This window comes from Scyliorhinus canicula, chromosome 1 (assembly GCF_902713615.1).
Source record: "Scyliorhinus canicula chromosome 1, sScyCan1.1, whole genome shotgun sequence".
Lineage (NCBI taxonomy): Eukaryota > Metazoa > Chordata > Chondrichthyes > Carcharhiniformes > Scyliorhinidae > Scyliorhinus > Scyliorhinus canicula.
Genome location: NC_052146.1, coordinates 309,894,121 through 309,909,750, shown reverse-complemented (window position 1 = coordinate 309,909,750; position 15,630 = coordinate 309,894,121). Strand labels below are relative to the sequence as shown.

The 15,630-nt window shown below is 47.9% G+C and overlaps 2 protein-coding genes across 2 annotated transcripts in view; both read left to right on the top strand.

The window, feature by feature from the left end:
• Positions 1-15,630, top strand: part of LOC119965474 (polymeric immunoglobulin receptor-like) — a 610,457-nt gene that overhangs the window by 285,094 nt on the left and 309,733 nt on the right. The gene's annotated exons all lie outside the window — the stretch shown is intronic.
• LOC119976723 overlaps positions 1-15,630 on the top strand; it is a 277,796-nt gene that overhangs the window by 181,045 nt on the left and 81,121 nt on the right. Inside the window, exons 3-4 of the mRNA XM_038817454.1 lie at positions 2,759-3,103; positions 9,688-10,032. Coding sequence (XP_038673382.1) covers positions 2,759-3,103; positions 9,688-10,032 — 690 coding nt within the window. The remainder of the gene's footprint in view (positions 1-2,758; positions 3,104-9,687; positions 10,033-15,630) is intronic.

Below are 15,630 nucleotides of genomic sequence, written 5' to 3'. Positions count from 1 at the left end.
CCGCACAGACAGTAACCCAGCAGGGAATCGAACCCAGGACCCTGGAGCTGTGAGGCCACAGTGCTGATCACTTGTGCTGCCGTGCTGCCCACAAAGTCATTGGACTCGAAATGTTAGTTCTTTTCTCTCCCTACATCACAAATAAATTGTCCATTATTTCAAATGATCTGCACGTTCAGGTATATAACCTGAAGGTTAGTCCTTTTAACATTTCTTGTTCCATCCTTACAATTTTGTACACTGTCATTTATCAGACACAGGCCCTTGATTTCTCTGTCTATCACTTTTCTTATTTTCCTTTCTGTGGCATCTTCAGAGATGCGATGGTCTGCTCTCTGAGGGAGTGTGTGGAGGTGTGAGCAGCGTTGTACCTCTCCTCAGCTCGAGTCTGAGGCTGATGCACCAGAGTCATCAGCCAATGTTAAAGTGGGCAGCCCTGAACCCCCAGCAACCATCGCAGCAGATGTTGTGGATCCAGTTGCTGTGGTGATGGACATTCCCACCCTGCCCCATCCCCTCCTCTCCACCCGCTCTTGCATAAACCTCCTTCCTCATTGCCCCCCTTGTCTTCCTCAGCAACACCCTCACCACGTACCACACCCCCGGGGGAACGTAGAACAATTGGAGTGGAGGGTCCATGGGTCCCGCAGCACATTCTGCCCATAAAGACCAGCTCTGCTTGGAGCTGAAGGGCACAAACTAGTGGCCTCAGCAGAGAGGTGCTGAGTGTAACAGGAGTGACGCAGCGCTATGGTAGGCAGGATCTGTGTGTTACTCACCTCAACATCTCTCGGGAACTGAGGTCCATCTCGTTCATGTCTCTCTTTGTCAATCGGGTTTGAGGCCGACATGATTTCCCGCTGGCGTGATGCACGATAGGAAGGCCTGATGGGATATTGACGAGCTACTGTTAAATTGAATATTCATGAGATGCAAATTAATGTGAATTGCAACCACACCACCAGGCAGCAGGATAACTGAGCAACCATTAATCTGCCTTTCGGAGAATTACAAACTTTTTTATACCCCTGGATATCCGGATTTTCCTCTCCTGCTGGATTCTCTGCTCCCTCCCGTCACAAAGCTCTGCACAGTTGGGATGGGAGAGGAATCATAGAATCCCTACAGTGCAGAAGGAGGCCATTCAGCCCATCGGAGTCTGCAGTGACAGAGCACTGCACCCAGGCTCACTCCCCCGTCCTATCCCGATAACCCCCCACGTGGCCAAGCCACCTAACCTGCACATCTCTGGGCTGTGGGAGGAACCCGGAGCTCCCGGAGGAAACCCACACAGACACGGGGAGAATGTACAAACTCTGCACCGTCAACTGAGGCCGGAATTGAACCCGGGTCCCTGGCGGAATGAGGCAGCAGTGCTAACCACTGTGCCACTCAACACCTTCCTGAGAGATCCACTGACTCACTCACTACCTGAGCTGTATTCCCCTCGATTTGCCTCTCCTGGGACCCCCACTGGCTCCGTGCCCTTTACCAATATTAAAACTGTCAGTTGGAGGGACAGGGTTTGGCTCCCTCAGATTTATTTCCAGTCTCTCTCAGTTACCCCCACTCCCATGCCCACCGTGTTGCAGTGGCAGCTGGTAAAGATCCCAGTCCCTGAGGAATGGAGGGATAGAGACGCCATTCCTCCCAAACTGACCCCCCCCCAGACCCTAACCTGTGGACAGGCTTCAGTTTTCACAAACCCAATAGGCTGTGGTTCTGTTGATCCGTAGGGTGGTCCTTGTGTTGTTCTCTGCTTTGCTTTACCTGGATGGCTTGGATGCGTAGTGTTGAACAAAGAACAACAAGTTTGAGCGAACAAAACTTAGTTGTTTACAATACTAACTAAGATTAATGCGTATACCTTAAGTACAAGGTTACTATATTAAACTATGCTATCTCTAACTACAGAACTCTCAAATACACAACTGCTCCTGTGCCTCACCATCTTTCACTTCCTTCTAACTCCCTCAAGGCTTAGCATCATGTCTCATATACTTGTAAGACACGCTGCCCCTAGTGGCTGTCTTTAGACATTTAATGAACCCTTTGCAGTTCTTACATTTATGATAATACCACATTCCCCTTTCTTTGAAAAGAAAATTATTCTCAACTTTGGTTGTGATACTTTTCTTTAAATATTACATTCCACATGGGAACCTTACTATTAGCTATTATTGATCATGCACTTGTTATTATTTTTACACCCCAGTCAATATACATATCATGACAGTCCTGTCCCTTTAAATGTCTGACTGCCTATTCGAATGTTGCAGACACTTCCCATTCTAATTCCCAAACCTGCTTCCTATTGTGAGAAACACTCTCCCACTATTGGTTCAGTAAAGATAGCTCCAATCTCCATGGGCTGCAGCTGTTCAAGAAGGCAGCTCACCACCGCCTCCTTCAGGGCAATTAGGGATGGGTAATAAAAGCTGGCTTAGCCAGCGACACCCACATCCCAGGAATTCATTTAGACACTAACTGGGAGAGGTCAGTGTGTTTGAGAGAGCTGTTCCACAGTGTGAGAACAATATTGCATTTCACAATTATATCAACACATCTGTACTGCTGAGATCAGCACAGAGTAACCCCCAGGATAGAAATCATTAACAAACTAACACAACTAGATCAGTCTCAGAAGCTGTTTCCTCTCTTTAACACAGAACTTCTACTGCCTGGACTGTCCCTTTAAATACTCACAGCAAACTTTCAGCTCAGAATGTAACTCACTGATTTTGTTTTTCTCTGAAAGGTGCGACTGATCCAGTCCTTATCCAGTCTCCGAGTGTGGAACATGTCACAGAGGGTCAGACTGCACGGTTACAGTGCTCCATGCAGAACGCCGCAGTGAGATACAGAAATGTTTATTGGGACCGGGAGCTGCCAGGGAAACAGAGGGAGAGGATTTTAGCACTTTATAAAAATAATGATGTATTCCGGTATTCCGGTTACTCTGAGCGTTTCCTGCCTTCCAGACACATCAACTCCAACAGCTTCAACCTGACAATCAGCAACGTGCAGCCCAGTGACACTGCCGTCTATTACTGCTCAGTGTGGAGAGGGATCTATGGGAATGGAAGCCGGCTGAATGTAACCAGTAAGTAGAGTTTTCATTCCAATTACCCACAGCAATAACCTCTTCCAGATGAGTGAATTGGAGATGAGTTTGTGATGATGAAGAGCTAGGAGGTGATGTAAAGTGATCTTACTGATGGGTTCACTGTGGGGAAGAAGCTGAGCTCAGCTTCAGCAATTCCCCAAAGTTCCACATCTCTGGCTTTATCCTGAGGGGGTGTCTGGGGAGGTTAGTGCCATGTGGCTGTTTACTGAGCTGCACAGAAACTTTGTCTTAGCCGAGTCCGAATGTTGGACAGACATTTGGAGAGAGTGGAAAGAACATTGGGATCAATGGAGGAGGTGGAGAGACTGATCTGAGTGATGGTGAAGATTGGAATGTTGTCCAGGTTTCTGAGGGTGAAATGAGGATGAGGAGGGAGCCAGGGATGGTGCCCTGGGGACACAGCAGAGACGATCATTCAGACACTGGAGGAGAAATCCTTTGGTGCTGATATAATGTGGATGATGTGAGCAGCAGGAGTGGGACCGTGAGAGAGCAGTGCCAGGGGCTGGAATGTGGATCAGAGACTTTTAAACAGGAACCTGTGCTCAGTGGTGTTAAACAGAGTGGAGAGGTGAAAGATTCTGAGGAGGGATAGACAGTGGCCATCACATTCACACAGATATCAGTTATGATGTTGATCAGTGGAGTGCCAGTGTTGTGGGTGAGAGTGAAGACTGATTGCAGGATCAGGAGCTGGCAGTGGGCAGGAGGTGGCTCCCAATTGCCAGCAGCAAGAGTCAGTCGAATGGATGGTTTGATTGTGGAGACAAAGAAATGGCTCGGTTGCTGAGAATGTGTGTGTGAAATGAGCATGGATTGTGTGGGGAGGAGTGGACAGACGGTCAGATCTAAGCACAGCTGTCTTTTCACATCCAGTCAGGAATGATGGTGGGGAGTTGGGAGGATCCCAGACCAGACCCCAACTTTTGTTAGGATCCCGGACAGGAAACACCAAACAATTTACAATTCATCAAACTGTGAGGAAAGGATATTTCACCCCAGGAGTGATGACTCTGACCAATAGGGATCATTTATGTTGAAACAAACTTTAATTAAAGGACAGAATTAACCAAATTGTCAGTAAGTGTAACGTCCCCATCGTCCCAGATGACCATTGGCTGCTTTCCCCTTTGAGGGGGGAGAGCTGACTGGTGGTGATTTAACCTGAGGGTCACCACACCCCAGGCGAGGGGTAAGGTTGGGAAGGCGGGGCCTTCATGAATAACCTCAGCTTGTACGGGAATTGAACCCACGCTGCTGGCCTCGCTCTGCATCACAAACCAGCTGTCTGGCCCCTTTAACCACATCAACAGCAACAAAATAATTTTACATTTATCAGAGAAACAGTTCATAAATAAATGGAGAAAAACTTACCTCATGCCCTACACCTGGGGGGTGCCTGGAACGCTTTGCCAGCGGAGGTGGTAGAGGCGGGCACGATAGCATCATTTAAGATGCATCTGGACTGATATATGAACGGACGGGAACAGAGGGAAGTAGATCCTTGGAAAATAGGTGACAGGTTTAGATAAAGGATCTTGATCGGCGCAGGCTGGGAGGGCCGAAGGGCCTGGTCCTGTGCTGTAATTTTCTTTGTTCGTCTTTGTTCTTTGTACCAATATATATATTCCAAATAAGCAACCCACTACAGTTCAAAATCCATTCATAAATAAAGTTGACAATCAGGATTACTCAATGTTCTCTGTGCAGACGTTCAATGAGAGAGGCCCTTTCAGGAACAACCTGAAAATCCTTCTGTCTTATCAGACTCAAATCCTCTGACAGAACTGTGAAAGCCACATGCAGACCTGGCTCCTCCCATTAATTACTGTTGCTCATTTTGGGTGAGTGTGCTTAACACTCGCTTTGGTTCTGTTTCACGTTCTAAGCTCTGGAGTCGCCAGGTGCCGTCAAGGCACTGTCACAAGTATCAAGGTCAAGTTCAAATCAATAAAGCTGTACACCAATTAGTAAATCCAAAACAATTAGAGTTTATTATAACACAATTATAATAACACTCATGCACACGCTAAAGATTAAACTTACTTCTACCACTGAACAACTAATACTTAGCTAAGAAGGAACTGCGAGGTCAGGGAACAAGGCCTTTGTTCTGTTCTGGTCTGCAGGCTTCGGATCACTATCAGTCGGCAAGGGTGTCAGTAATGCCGGTTTCAGGTAGCGGTCGTTGTTTAGGCACTTACTTATTGGAGGCTGCTGCTCGACGGCTGATGTAGAAGACAGGGGTCTGGAGGCTGGAGCCGGAAGCCGGAGACAGGGGACTGAACCATGTGTGGGACCTATAAAAGAGAGGTCCCAGGGGGTCCGCGCCCCTTTGGGCGGGCTCCCTCACCTGCTGGGGATCGATTGGGCCTTTTCCCAATTGATATGGTTTGAACCCCCCCAATCCTAGGGCTGTTCCTTGATCGCTGGGGCGGTTCTTAGGACTTATTGTCCTGCGCTTCTCTGGCTGCGCCGTGTCTGGTCTGCTATTGAATGTATCGATTTATACTTAATTTGTGTCCATTGTACCTGGGACTGGCCCGGTATCACCTCATTTCTATGCTAACGGCTTTCCATTTACAACGCTGCCTGATCTCTGCCGCTGTCGGGAAACCGGTTTCTGCAATTGTCTCAATGCATACTTGCTCTGCAAGCTATTTGCTCTTTAACATGTCCGTTTTCCCTGCATCTTTGCAGTCTTCCATTTTGTGTTCTTTAGTGTCCATCTTAGATGGCTACATTACATAATCTGTACCCCAATGTGATGTCCCATGACCTGCCCAGTGAGTACTAAACACCATCCCTCACCAATTATCTACACTTCAGTGACCTTCCAGAAACAGAAACCAGATCCCGTTGGCCATCACTCTGTAAACAAATAAATGGTTAAATTCAATGATGACCTCACATTAACGCCTCCTTAATCGCAGCTTTAAGAACAAAGAAAAGTACAGCACAGGAGCCAGCTCCTTCAGCACCAAGCCTGCGCCGTCCATATTGCCCATCGAACTGAAAACCTTCTACACTTCCGGGGTACTTATCCCTTTAATCCCATCCGATTTATGGATTTATCAAGGTGCCCCATAAACGTCACTTTCGTATCTGCGTTCACCATCTTCTCCTACAGCGCGTTTCACGAGACTCTCTGTGTAATAAAAATTCCCTTGCACATCTCCTCTAAACTTTGCCCTTTACACCTTAAACCTGTGCTCCCTAGACTCTTCCATCCTGCGACAAAGCTTTTGCCTCTCTACTCTGTCCATGCCCCTCATAATTTTGGAGACTTCTATCAGTTGCCCCTCAACGTCCGCCGCTCGAGTGAGAACAAACCATGTTTCTCCAACCTCTCCTTATAGGCAATGCTCTCCATACCAGGCAACATCCTGATAAACTTCTGCTATACCCTCTCCAAATCCTCCACATCCTTCTGGTAGTGTGGCGACAAGAATTAAACACTGTATTCCAAGTGGCCTAACTAAGGTTCTGTACAACTAGAGCATGACTTGCCAATTTCTATGTTCAATTGCCTGACCGATGAAGACAGGCAGTCCACATGGCTCCTTGACAACCTTCTCCACCTGTTTTGCCACTTCCACTGACCTGTGTACCTGTACACCCAGATCCTTCTGCCTGTCAATATTCTCAAGGGTTCTGGCATTTACTGCATATTTCTCAAATATTTTAGACCTTCCAAAAAGCAGTACCTCATATTAAGCCCAAGTCTTTAAACGATCTATATCCTGCCGTATCCTCTGAGAGTCCTCATCGCTATCCACAATTCCAACAACCTTGATGTCATCTACAAACGTACTAATCAGACCACTAACACTGTCCTCCAAACAGCAAAGGTCCTCATATACCCCAAGAGTCAACCCAAATTAGTGTTAGGCAGCTGCCGTGCACACTCCCGGGGAAGTGCGCACACACGAGCACGATCTCCATGTGGTGGTCGCACACAGGTTGGAGGTTCAGGGAGTGGAATCCCTTTCGGTTGGTGAAGGGAACTCCGTGATGCCCCGGTGTGAGCAAGTGGACATGCGTGCCATCTATTACCCCTGGATCTGGGGTATACCAGCGATTCCACCCCCCCCCCCCCCCCAGTACAGCTGAGGCAGCCATGGGGCCGTGGCCTTGGCTCTGGCAGCTCTCCCGGATTAACCATTATTTTCCTCAGTGTTGGGAACTGAATCCTGATTGGAGAACGGTATACACTCGGTTTGGGGGTGAGGTGGGGGGGGGGGGTGGCGTGAGGGGTGAGGTGGGGGGGGGGTGAGGTGGGGGGGTGAGGTGGGGGGGTGAGGTGGGTGTCAGGGGGGGGGGCTGACTGTACACGGCAGCAGAATGGTTGTGAGGATTCAGTGTCAGGGAAAGATGATCATTCCGAGGGAAGCAGTGAGCTGGGTGGGGATTTTCCGGCAACATTTCTGCAGCACCGGAGCACAGAGCAGAGAAGCAGAGGAGCTGGAATGTCAGAGGAGGGATTGGGAGATGTGGGGCTCCATGAGTGGGGACAGGGTGTGGGGAGAGCCTGAGACTGGGAGGTGTAATCAGGAGCTGCCGTCCATCGAGACTCACATCACTCTGCTCACTGACGCTGCTATTCCTCTTCACATTCCCAGCGGCATTCCTGTTGTTCCCTCAGATCCTAGTTCTATTATTTGGTCTCTATCTTTTTTGGTCCATGACCTTTAATTTGTGCAGAAGTAAGGAACACAAGGGTGGGGGTGCTGGATATTACATAATAGTTAACCAGTTGTATTTGTTGCTTATTTAATTATAGTTATTTTTAATAAGAAGTTAATTATGTTTAAATTTACAAACCTGGTGACTGTAATTATTGGGCAGCTGAAGACCTCGGGAATTGTAAAATAAAAGTTTAAATGAAATGAAATGAAAATCGCTTATTGTCACGAGTAGGCTTCAAATGAAGTTACTGTGAAAAGCCCCTAGTCGCCACATTCCGGCGCCTGTCCGGGGAGGCTGTTACGGGAATCGAACCGTGCTGCTGGCCTGCTTGGTGTGCTTTCAAAGCCAGCGATTTAGCATTGTGCTAAACAGCCCCTGTGTTGTGACACTGGGTCAAGTGGGGCTGGAATTGACCGTGCACTGACCCATGGTGTTGGAACAATATGTTTCAACTGATTGACATTGACCTCCGATGTGTTTAAACAAGAGCTGATGTGTCTCATTTACACTCGCTCAAAGTGAGACAATCAGAGACCGGCTGTCTGCAAACAAAAGGAATATGTTCAAGACGTGCTCCTTTATTTGAATTCAACAGGAGCTTTGGGAGCCTTGAATTCGCGGTATTCTCCATGGCAACGTTTCAGCCAATCAGAGTTGGCGTCTTTTTAAATAATTTTTATTGTCACAAGTAGTCTTACATTAACACTGCTATGAAGTTACTGTAAAATGCTCCGAGTCGCCACATTCCAGCGGCAGTTCGGGTACACAGAGGGAGAATTCAGAATGTCCTAATTTCCAAACAACACGGGCAGGTTTCTGCGACACCCTGCCAAGTCGGAGAATCGATGGGGAACGGCGTGAATCCCGTCCCCGCCGGCTGCCGAATTCTCCAGTGCCGGAGATTTGGCGGGGGTGGGAATCGGCCCTCCCGGCCATCAGGCAATTCTCCGGCCTGTGATGGGCCGAGTGGCCGCCCGTTTGTTGCCGGTCCCGCCGGCGTAATTTAGAGTAGGTCCTTCCAAGCGGGACCTCGTGGCGCGGGCGGCCTCCGGTGTCCTCGGGGGGGGGGGGGGGATGAGTGGGGGGATCTGGCCCCAGGAGGTGCCCCCACGGGGGTCTGGCCCACCATCGGGGCCCACCGATCCGCGGACAGGCCTGCGCTGTGGGGGCACTCTATTCCTCCGCGTCGGCTGCTGTTCCTCCGCCATGACAGACGCGGAGATGAGCTCCCCCCACCAGCACATGCTGGCGCTACCGCGCATGCGCTAACTTGTGCCGGCCGGCAGAGGCCCTTCGGCACCGGTTGGCTTGGCACCAATCCCCTTCCCTGCCGGCCTGTGATTCACGCCACTCCTTCTCGCTAGAGTTGCCCACCCCGCCGATTCCCGCAGAATCCCGCACCACATTTTTCAGGATGTATGTGAGGAAACGGAGCACCCGGAGGAAACCCACGCTGACACAGGGAGAATGTGCAGACTCCGCACAGACACAGTGACCCAAGCCGGGAATCAAACCTGGAACCTGAGAGCAGTGAAACAACAGTGATAACCACTGCGCTGCAGTGTCACCCATTGGCACCATTTCCCCCTGAAGGATAAATTGTGATTCTTTGAAATTAAACTGTGTTTTTCTCGATGAGTACAAAATGAAATACTTCAACAATGTGTCTCTTTTCAACAAGATTCGATCCTAAACAATTAAGCAACTGATTTTTTATTTACTCTCACAAATATATTTTGCTTTATTTGAATGAATCAGCCCATTGGTTCAGTCTTAGAATCTGGTTCTCTCTTTTTAACACCGAACATTCCCTTTAAACACTTTGGAACCTTCAGACTGGTGTTTAAGTTGTTGATATTTTTCTCTTAAAGGTGCGAATGCTCCAGTCCTTATCCAGTCCCCGAGTCTGGAACGTGTCACAGAGGGTCAGACTGCACGGTTACAGTGCACCATGCGGAACGCCGCAGTGACACACACCGATGTTCACTGGAACCGGGAGCTGCCAGGGAAAGATATGGAGAGGGTTTTAACACATGATATAAAGAACAACACACAACGGAGTCCGGGTTTCACTGAGCGTTTCCATCCTTCCCGAGACACGGCCAATAAAACCTTCATCCTGACAATCAGCAACGTGCAGCCCAGTGACACTGCCGTCTATTACTGCTCCGTGTGGGGAGATATCAGTGGGAATGGATCACAGCTGAATGTAACCAGTAAGTACAGATTCCATGATTCTCATGTGGTTTTACTCACAGATGGAATCTTCTTGAACTTATCTTCCAGAATATAAATTCTTTGACTCCTTTGTTTTCGCTGGTTATTGCCAATGTGATGCTTCAAACTGTTTTGTTTTATATTCACTTTATTGGCAAGGTGCCATCCCTAACTGCCCTGGAGTGGGTTGTGGTGAGCTGCTGCACTCCATGTGGTGTAGGTACTGCTGTTGGGGAGGGAGTTCCAGGATTGTGACCCAGCGACAGTGAAGGAACGGTGATACATTTTGTTACGACACCCTGGGCCAGCGCACGGTCAGTTCCAGCCCCACAGACCCCGGAGTCCCAACATAAGTGAATTAACCAGTAACTTGTGTACTTTCCTGAGATCTTTGACCCTTGACCTCTCCAATGAGTTATCAGCACAGGATTGGAAAGTAAAACATTAAAAAAATGTTTATTTATAAAAAGAGAACAAGATGAACAGATAATGGAAATAATATAACAGTGATCTATTAATATAAATGTTCCCCAATCACAGTCCCACCCTCCAGCCACATGCACACAAGACAGACACACAGGGGGGAAGGGAAAGGATCGAAATGATGGGGATTAAACTGGGTGTGAGATATTTAAGGATCTTTGCTGCTGAGGTTGAGGTTTTTGTCGGCAGTGATCTCTTCAGAATGCGATGTGTTGAACCATCAGTTGGGTTAGATCTTCAAGCTGGGCCATTCAGGCTGGATTCTCAGGCTGTGGGATTCCATCTGGAAGGAGAACTTCAAACCTGCTGAGTTTCTGATATGTGGTCAGCTTCAGCAGACTCACCAACAACTTGTCTCAGTTACACAGAATATTAGAGCAGCATTTTCGTGAGGCCTTTGACTGGTCTGGTACCTTTAATAGAAGAGGGATCTGGAATGATCCCCCCTCCCCAGCTCTGTATTCAGGTTTTCAGTACTCACTAACTGCTTTGTGTACCTGAAGGGAGTTCAAACTGAGATTTGACAGAGAATTGCCCTCTTTTGGGACAGAGATTCAAAAGGATTCTGCTCAGCTCTGCAGTTTGGAAAAATCTGGGGCGGCCAACACCGATTTGTCCTCCAACACAGCCGGAGACATCTCAGCTCAGACTCTCTTTGGCATTCCGTGGACCACAACAGTTTTCCGTGTTTCTGTAACATGGCCAACATGCATTGTCCCTCAGTCTCTAACTGAGCCAGTCTCTGAGGGTTTGGTTTATAAGGAGGTGGCTTTGGGGGTTGAAAAGGTTTGAAGTCCCCACCATGGGGGGTGAACAGACTGCCCCCTGGTACTTCCCTCCAACTTGGTCTACACTCCTTGGCACCTTCTCTAAACCTGACTCTGTCCCTCACCACTCGCTGTGTGAATCTGTCTACATCACACTCTCAGACAGAACATTCCGGATCCTAACCACTCGCTGTGTCAATTTGCCTCCACCACACTCTCAGACAGTACATTCCAGACCCTAACCACTCGCTGTGTGAATCTGCCTCCACCACGCTCTCAGACAGTACATTCCAGACCCTAACCACTCGCTGTGTGAATCTGCCTCCACCACACTCTCAGACAGAACATTCCAGACCCTAACCACTCGCTGTGTGGAAGAAGTTTTTTCTTCATTTCGCAATTGCCGTTTTTGCAAATTATTTTCTTGCCCTCTGTCTCTCAATCTTTTCAGAAAGTGGAACAGTTTCTCCCTGTCTGCTCTGGTCAGAACTCCAGTGATTTTGAACATCTCTATCAAACCTCCTCTGATCCTTCTTCTCTCCAAGGAGAATGGTCCAACTTCTCCAATATATCCCCAGAACTGAAGTTCCCCATCCCTGGATCCATTGTCTTGAATCTTTGCTGCACTCTCTCCGATACCTTCACATCCTTCCTAAAGTGCGATACCCAGAACTGGATGTAATATTCTGATTGAGGCTGAACTAATATCTGAAGCTGAATATACTGAAGCTGCCGTGTGTCTAACATTCTGATATTTTACAGAACAATCATCCGACAAGGATCCCAGGACTTCAGATGTGATTGTTTTAAGCACGGGGATAATCCTGGCCTTTGTTGTCTTGTTCTGCTTTGCTCTGCTCACATGTTATCTTGTAAAAAAGAGGTTGCACTCTGCAAAGAACTCCACACAAAGGTAAATATGACTCATCTTGTGTTTGATACTGTTACTGCACAGGGTCATTATTTTATAACTTGCTGCTTTTATTGAGGAGCCACATTCCCCTTGCAGCCTCGCGTTCAAGTGGTGTGAGCTGCTACTGTTGAGACCAACACATGTGCCAGTGCTTGACTGGTGCCAGTCATCTCCAACTGTCCTGGCATCACAACCACCCCAGTATTGACCAACAGGCACCTAACTGCTGCTGCTGAGAGCCAGGATGGTTTTAACAGTTGAAGCTCTAAACCTCGCCCTTCGGACATTAGTGCTGGATAATTGCCACCCTCGCCCTGCGTGCTGGTTCAGTGCCCGTGTCTCGCTGGCTGCACAGTCCCTCATGGTGGTTAGAACAAACTAGTGTTCATGCTCTCTGTCTAAACAGCCCATGTCGGCCTTTACTCTCCCCACAAGGAAATAGTTCTCATCATATTCACACCATGTTCCCAAATCTCTTCAGCATTCTTTTTCATCACCTCCCTCTCCAATCTAATCTCAAATGTTGACATTATTTCTGCCTCACAAACTAGTCTGGGTGAATCCCACATCCTCCCGACTCTGTGTCAAGATATTTACCTGCCCTCTTCTAAGTCTCTTCCATCAGCTTGTGTCCAGAGCTCCTCAATCTTCACCCTCCCTGCAAAAGTCCGCTTCCATCTCTTCTATCCCAAGTTTAAAGAATTTTGAAGACCTTTGATCATATTGCTCTGCAATCTGGGTTATGCTGATGATAAAAAATGTCTCCCGTCTTTCTTTGTATTTGTTTTCCTGACACCAGATCCAATCCCAGTGAATCTCTCCTGTTTCCTCACTAAAGCCTGACAGCTTAATCAGCTTGGAGTGGAGAGCTCTCTAGCATGTCTTCCAAAACTGATATAACTTTCACTGTCAGTGAAGGACAGGACAGCCTCGGTGTTTCTTAACTAACATTCAAAACATTCAAATGTTCCGGAGAATATTGTGCAAAATGGGTTTTGAAATTTCCAGGTTGTAACGAGACAGCAGTCAGTGCATGGCCCAGATAGCGGAAAATCCAAGTATTCATTGTGGATTCACTGGGAGCCCAGGGGAATCCTGACCAGTCTGGTTTAGGTGGTGTGACCGTGGACATCTGCACAGTTTGCATTGCTTTGATAGAAATGAGATGGATCAGATTTCCCAGGAGAAGTCCGCACTGTTTCCAGCCCTTTCCCAAAGTGTGACATGCTTTGTGTTTATTGAGTTGGGAGGTTAATGGGGTGGTGAAAACGGCAGATGGGACACTTGCCTTTATCAATCGGGGCATCGATTACAAAAGCAGGGAGGTCATGTTGGAGTTATGTAGAACTTTGGTGAGGCCACAGCTGGAGTACTGTGTGCAGTTCTGGTCACCACATTATAGGAAGGATGTGATTGCACTGGAGGGGGTGCAGAGGAGATTCACCAGGATGTTGCCTGGGATGGAACGTTAAGTTATGAAGAGAGTTTGGATTCCTTTCTTCATTGGAGAGCAAATTCTGCTTATTTAGTGAATGATTCCGGATATCTGGCTCATCCATGTCATCGTCCTTAAAAACTGGAATCAAAGGTCCATGTTGGAAAATCTAAACTCCGTCTCCAGCAAGAGTGTGACCTGTTGTTCTGCGGTAATGCTGCAATGAAGCTAATGTGTGGCATTTCTTTAGGATCCCTGATGAAGACCAGAACCCTGTGTATGCAACAGTGGGCGGTGAGTAAACTAATTCAACCATTGTTGCCACGTTCACCGGGAATTACGCTCAATCCCAGATACCCCTTTGATGCTGTTAGTTTTGGGATGGAATTAACATGCGAATAATTTGGTTAATTTATTTGTCTGATTTGCAAAGTTTACCGTTAAATGCTGTAAAGCTACATGGGACAGAATGAAGATGGTAGGAGGCTGTCCCCAGCCCTGTAGCTGCAGAGTGTGAGACATACCCTCAGGGTGGCAATGTTATTGTCAATGTGCAGGGAAAGTCATGTTTACCAACTTAATAGAATTCTTTGTGGAAGTAACAAAGTTGATTGATGAGGGAAGGGCTGTAGATGTCATATACATGGACTTCAGTAAGGCATTTGATAAGGTTCCCCATGGTAGGCTGATGGAGAAAGTGAAGTCTCCTGGGTTCCAGGGTGTACTAGCTAGATGGATAAAGAACTGGCTGGGCAACAGGAGACAGAGAGTAGTAGTGGAAGGGAGTTTCTCAAAATGGAGAACTGTGACCAGTGGTGTTCCACAGGGCTCTGTGCTGGGACCACGGTTGTTTGTGATATACATAAATGATCTGGACGAAGGTATAGGTGGTCTGATTAGCAAGTTTGCAGATGACACTAAGATAGGTGGAGTAGCAGATAGTGCAGCACGGTAGCATGGTGGAAATGGAGTAGCAGATTGGGCAGCACGGTAGCATGGTGGTTAGCATAAATGCTTCACAGCTCCAGGGTCCCAGGTTCGATTCCCGGCTGGGTCACTGTCTGTGCGGAGTCTGCACGTTCTCCCCGTGTGTGCGTGGGTTTCCTCCGGGTGCTCCGGTTTCCTCCCACAGTCCAAAGATGTGCGGGTTAGGTGGATTGGCCATGCTAAATTGCCCTTAGTGTCCTAAAAAGTAAGATTAAGGGGGGGGTTGTTGGGTTACGGGTATAGGATGGATACATGGGTTTGAGTAGGGTGATCATTGCTCGGCGCAACATCGAGGGCCGAAGGGCCTGTTCTGTGCTGTACTGTTCTATGTCTATGTCTATAGTGAAGGGGACTGTCAGAGAATACAGCAGAATATAGATAGATTGGAGAGTTGGGCGGAGAAATGGCAGATGGAGTTCAATCCGGGCAGATGCGAGGTGATGCATTTTGGAAGATCCAATTCAAGAGTGAACTATACAGTAAATGGAAAAGCCCTGGGGAAAATTGATGTACAGAGATCTGGGTGTTCAGGTCCATTGTACCCTGAAGGTGGCTGCGCAGGTCGATAGAGTGGTCAAGAAGGCATACGGCATGCTTTCCTTCAACGGAAGGGGTATTGAGTTCAAGAGTCGGCAGGTCATGTTACAGTTGGATAGACTTTGGTTCGGTCACATTTGGAATACTGCGTACAGTTCTGATCGCCACATTACCAAAAGGATGTGGATGCTTTGGAGAAGGTGCAGAGCAGGTTCACCAGGATGCTGCCTGGTATGGAGGGCACGAGCTATGAAGAGAGGTTGAGTAGATTAGGATTATTTTCATCAGAAAGACGGATGTTGAGGTGGGACCTCATTGAGGTCTACAAAATCATGAGAGGTATAGACAGGGTGGATAGCAAGAAGCTTTTTCCCAGAGTGGGGGACTCAATTACTAGGGGTCATGAGTTCAAGGTGAGAGGGGAAAAGATTAAGGGAGATATGCGTGGAAAGTTCTTTACGCAGAGGGTGGTGGG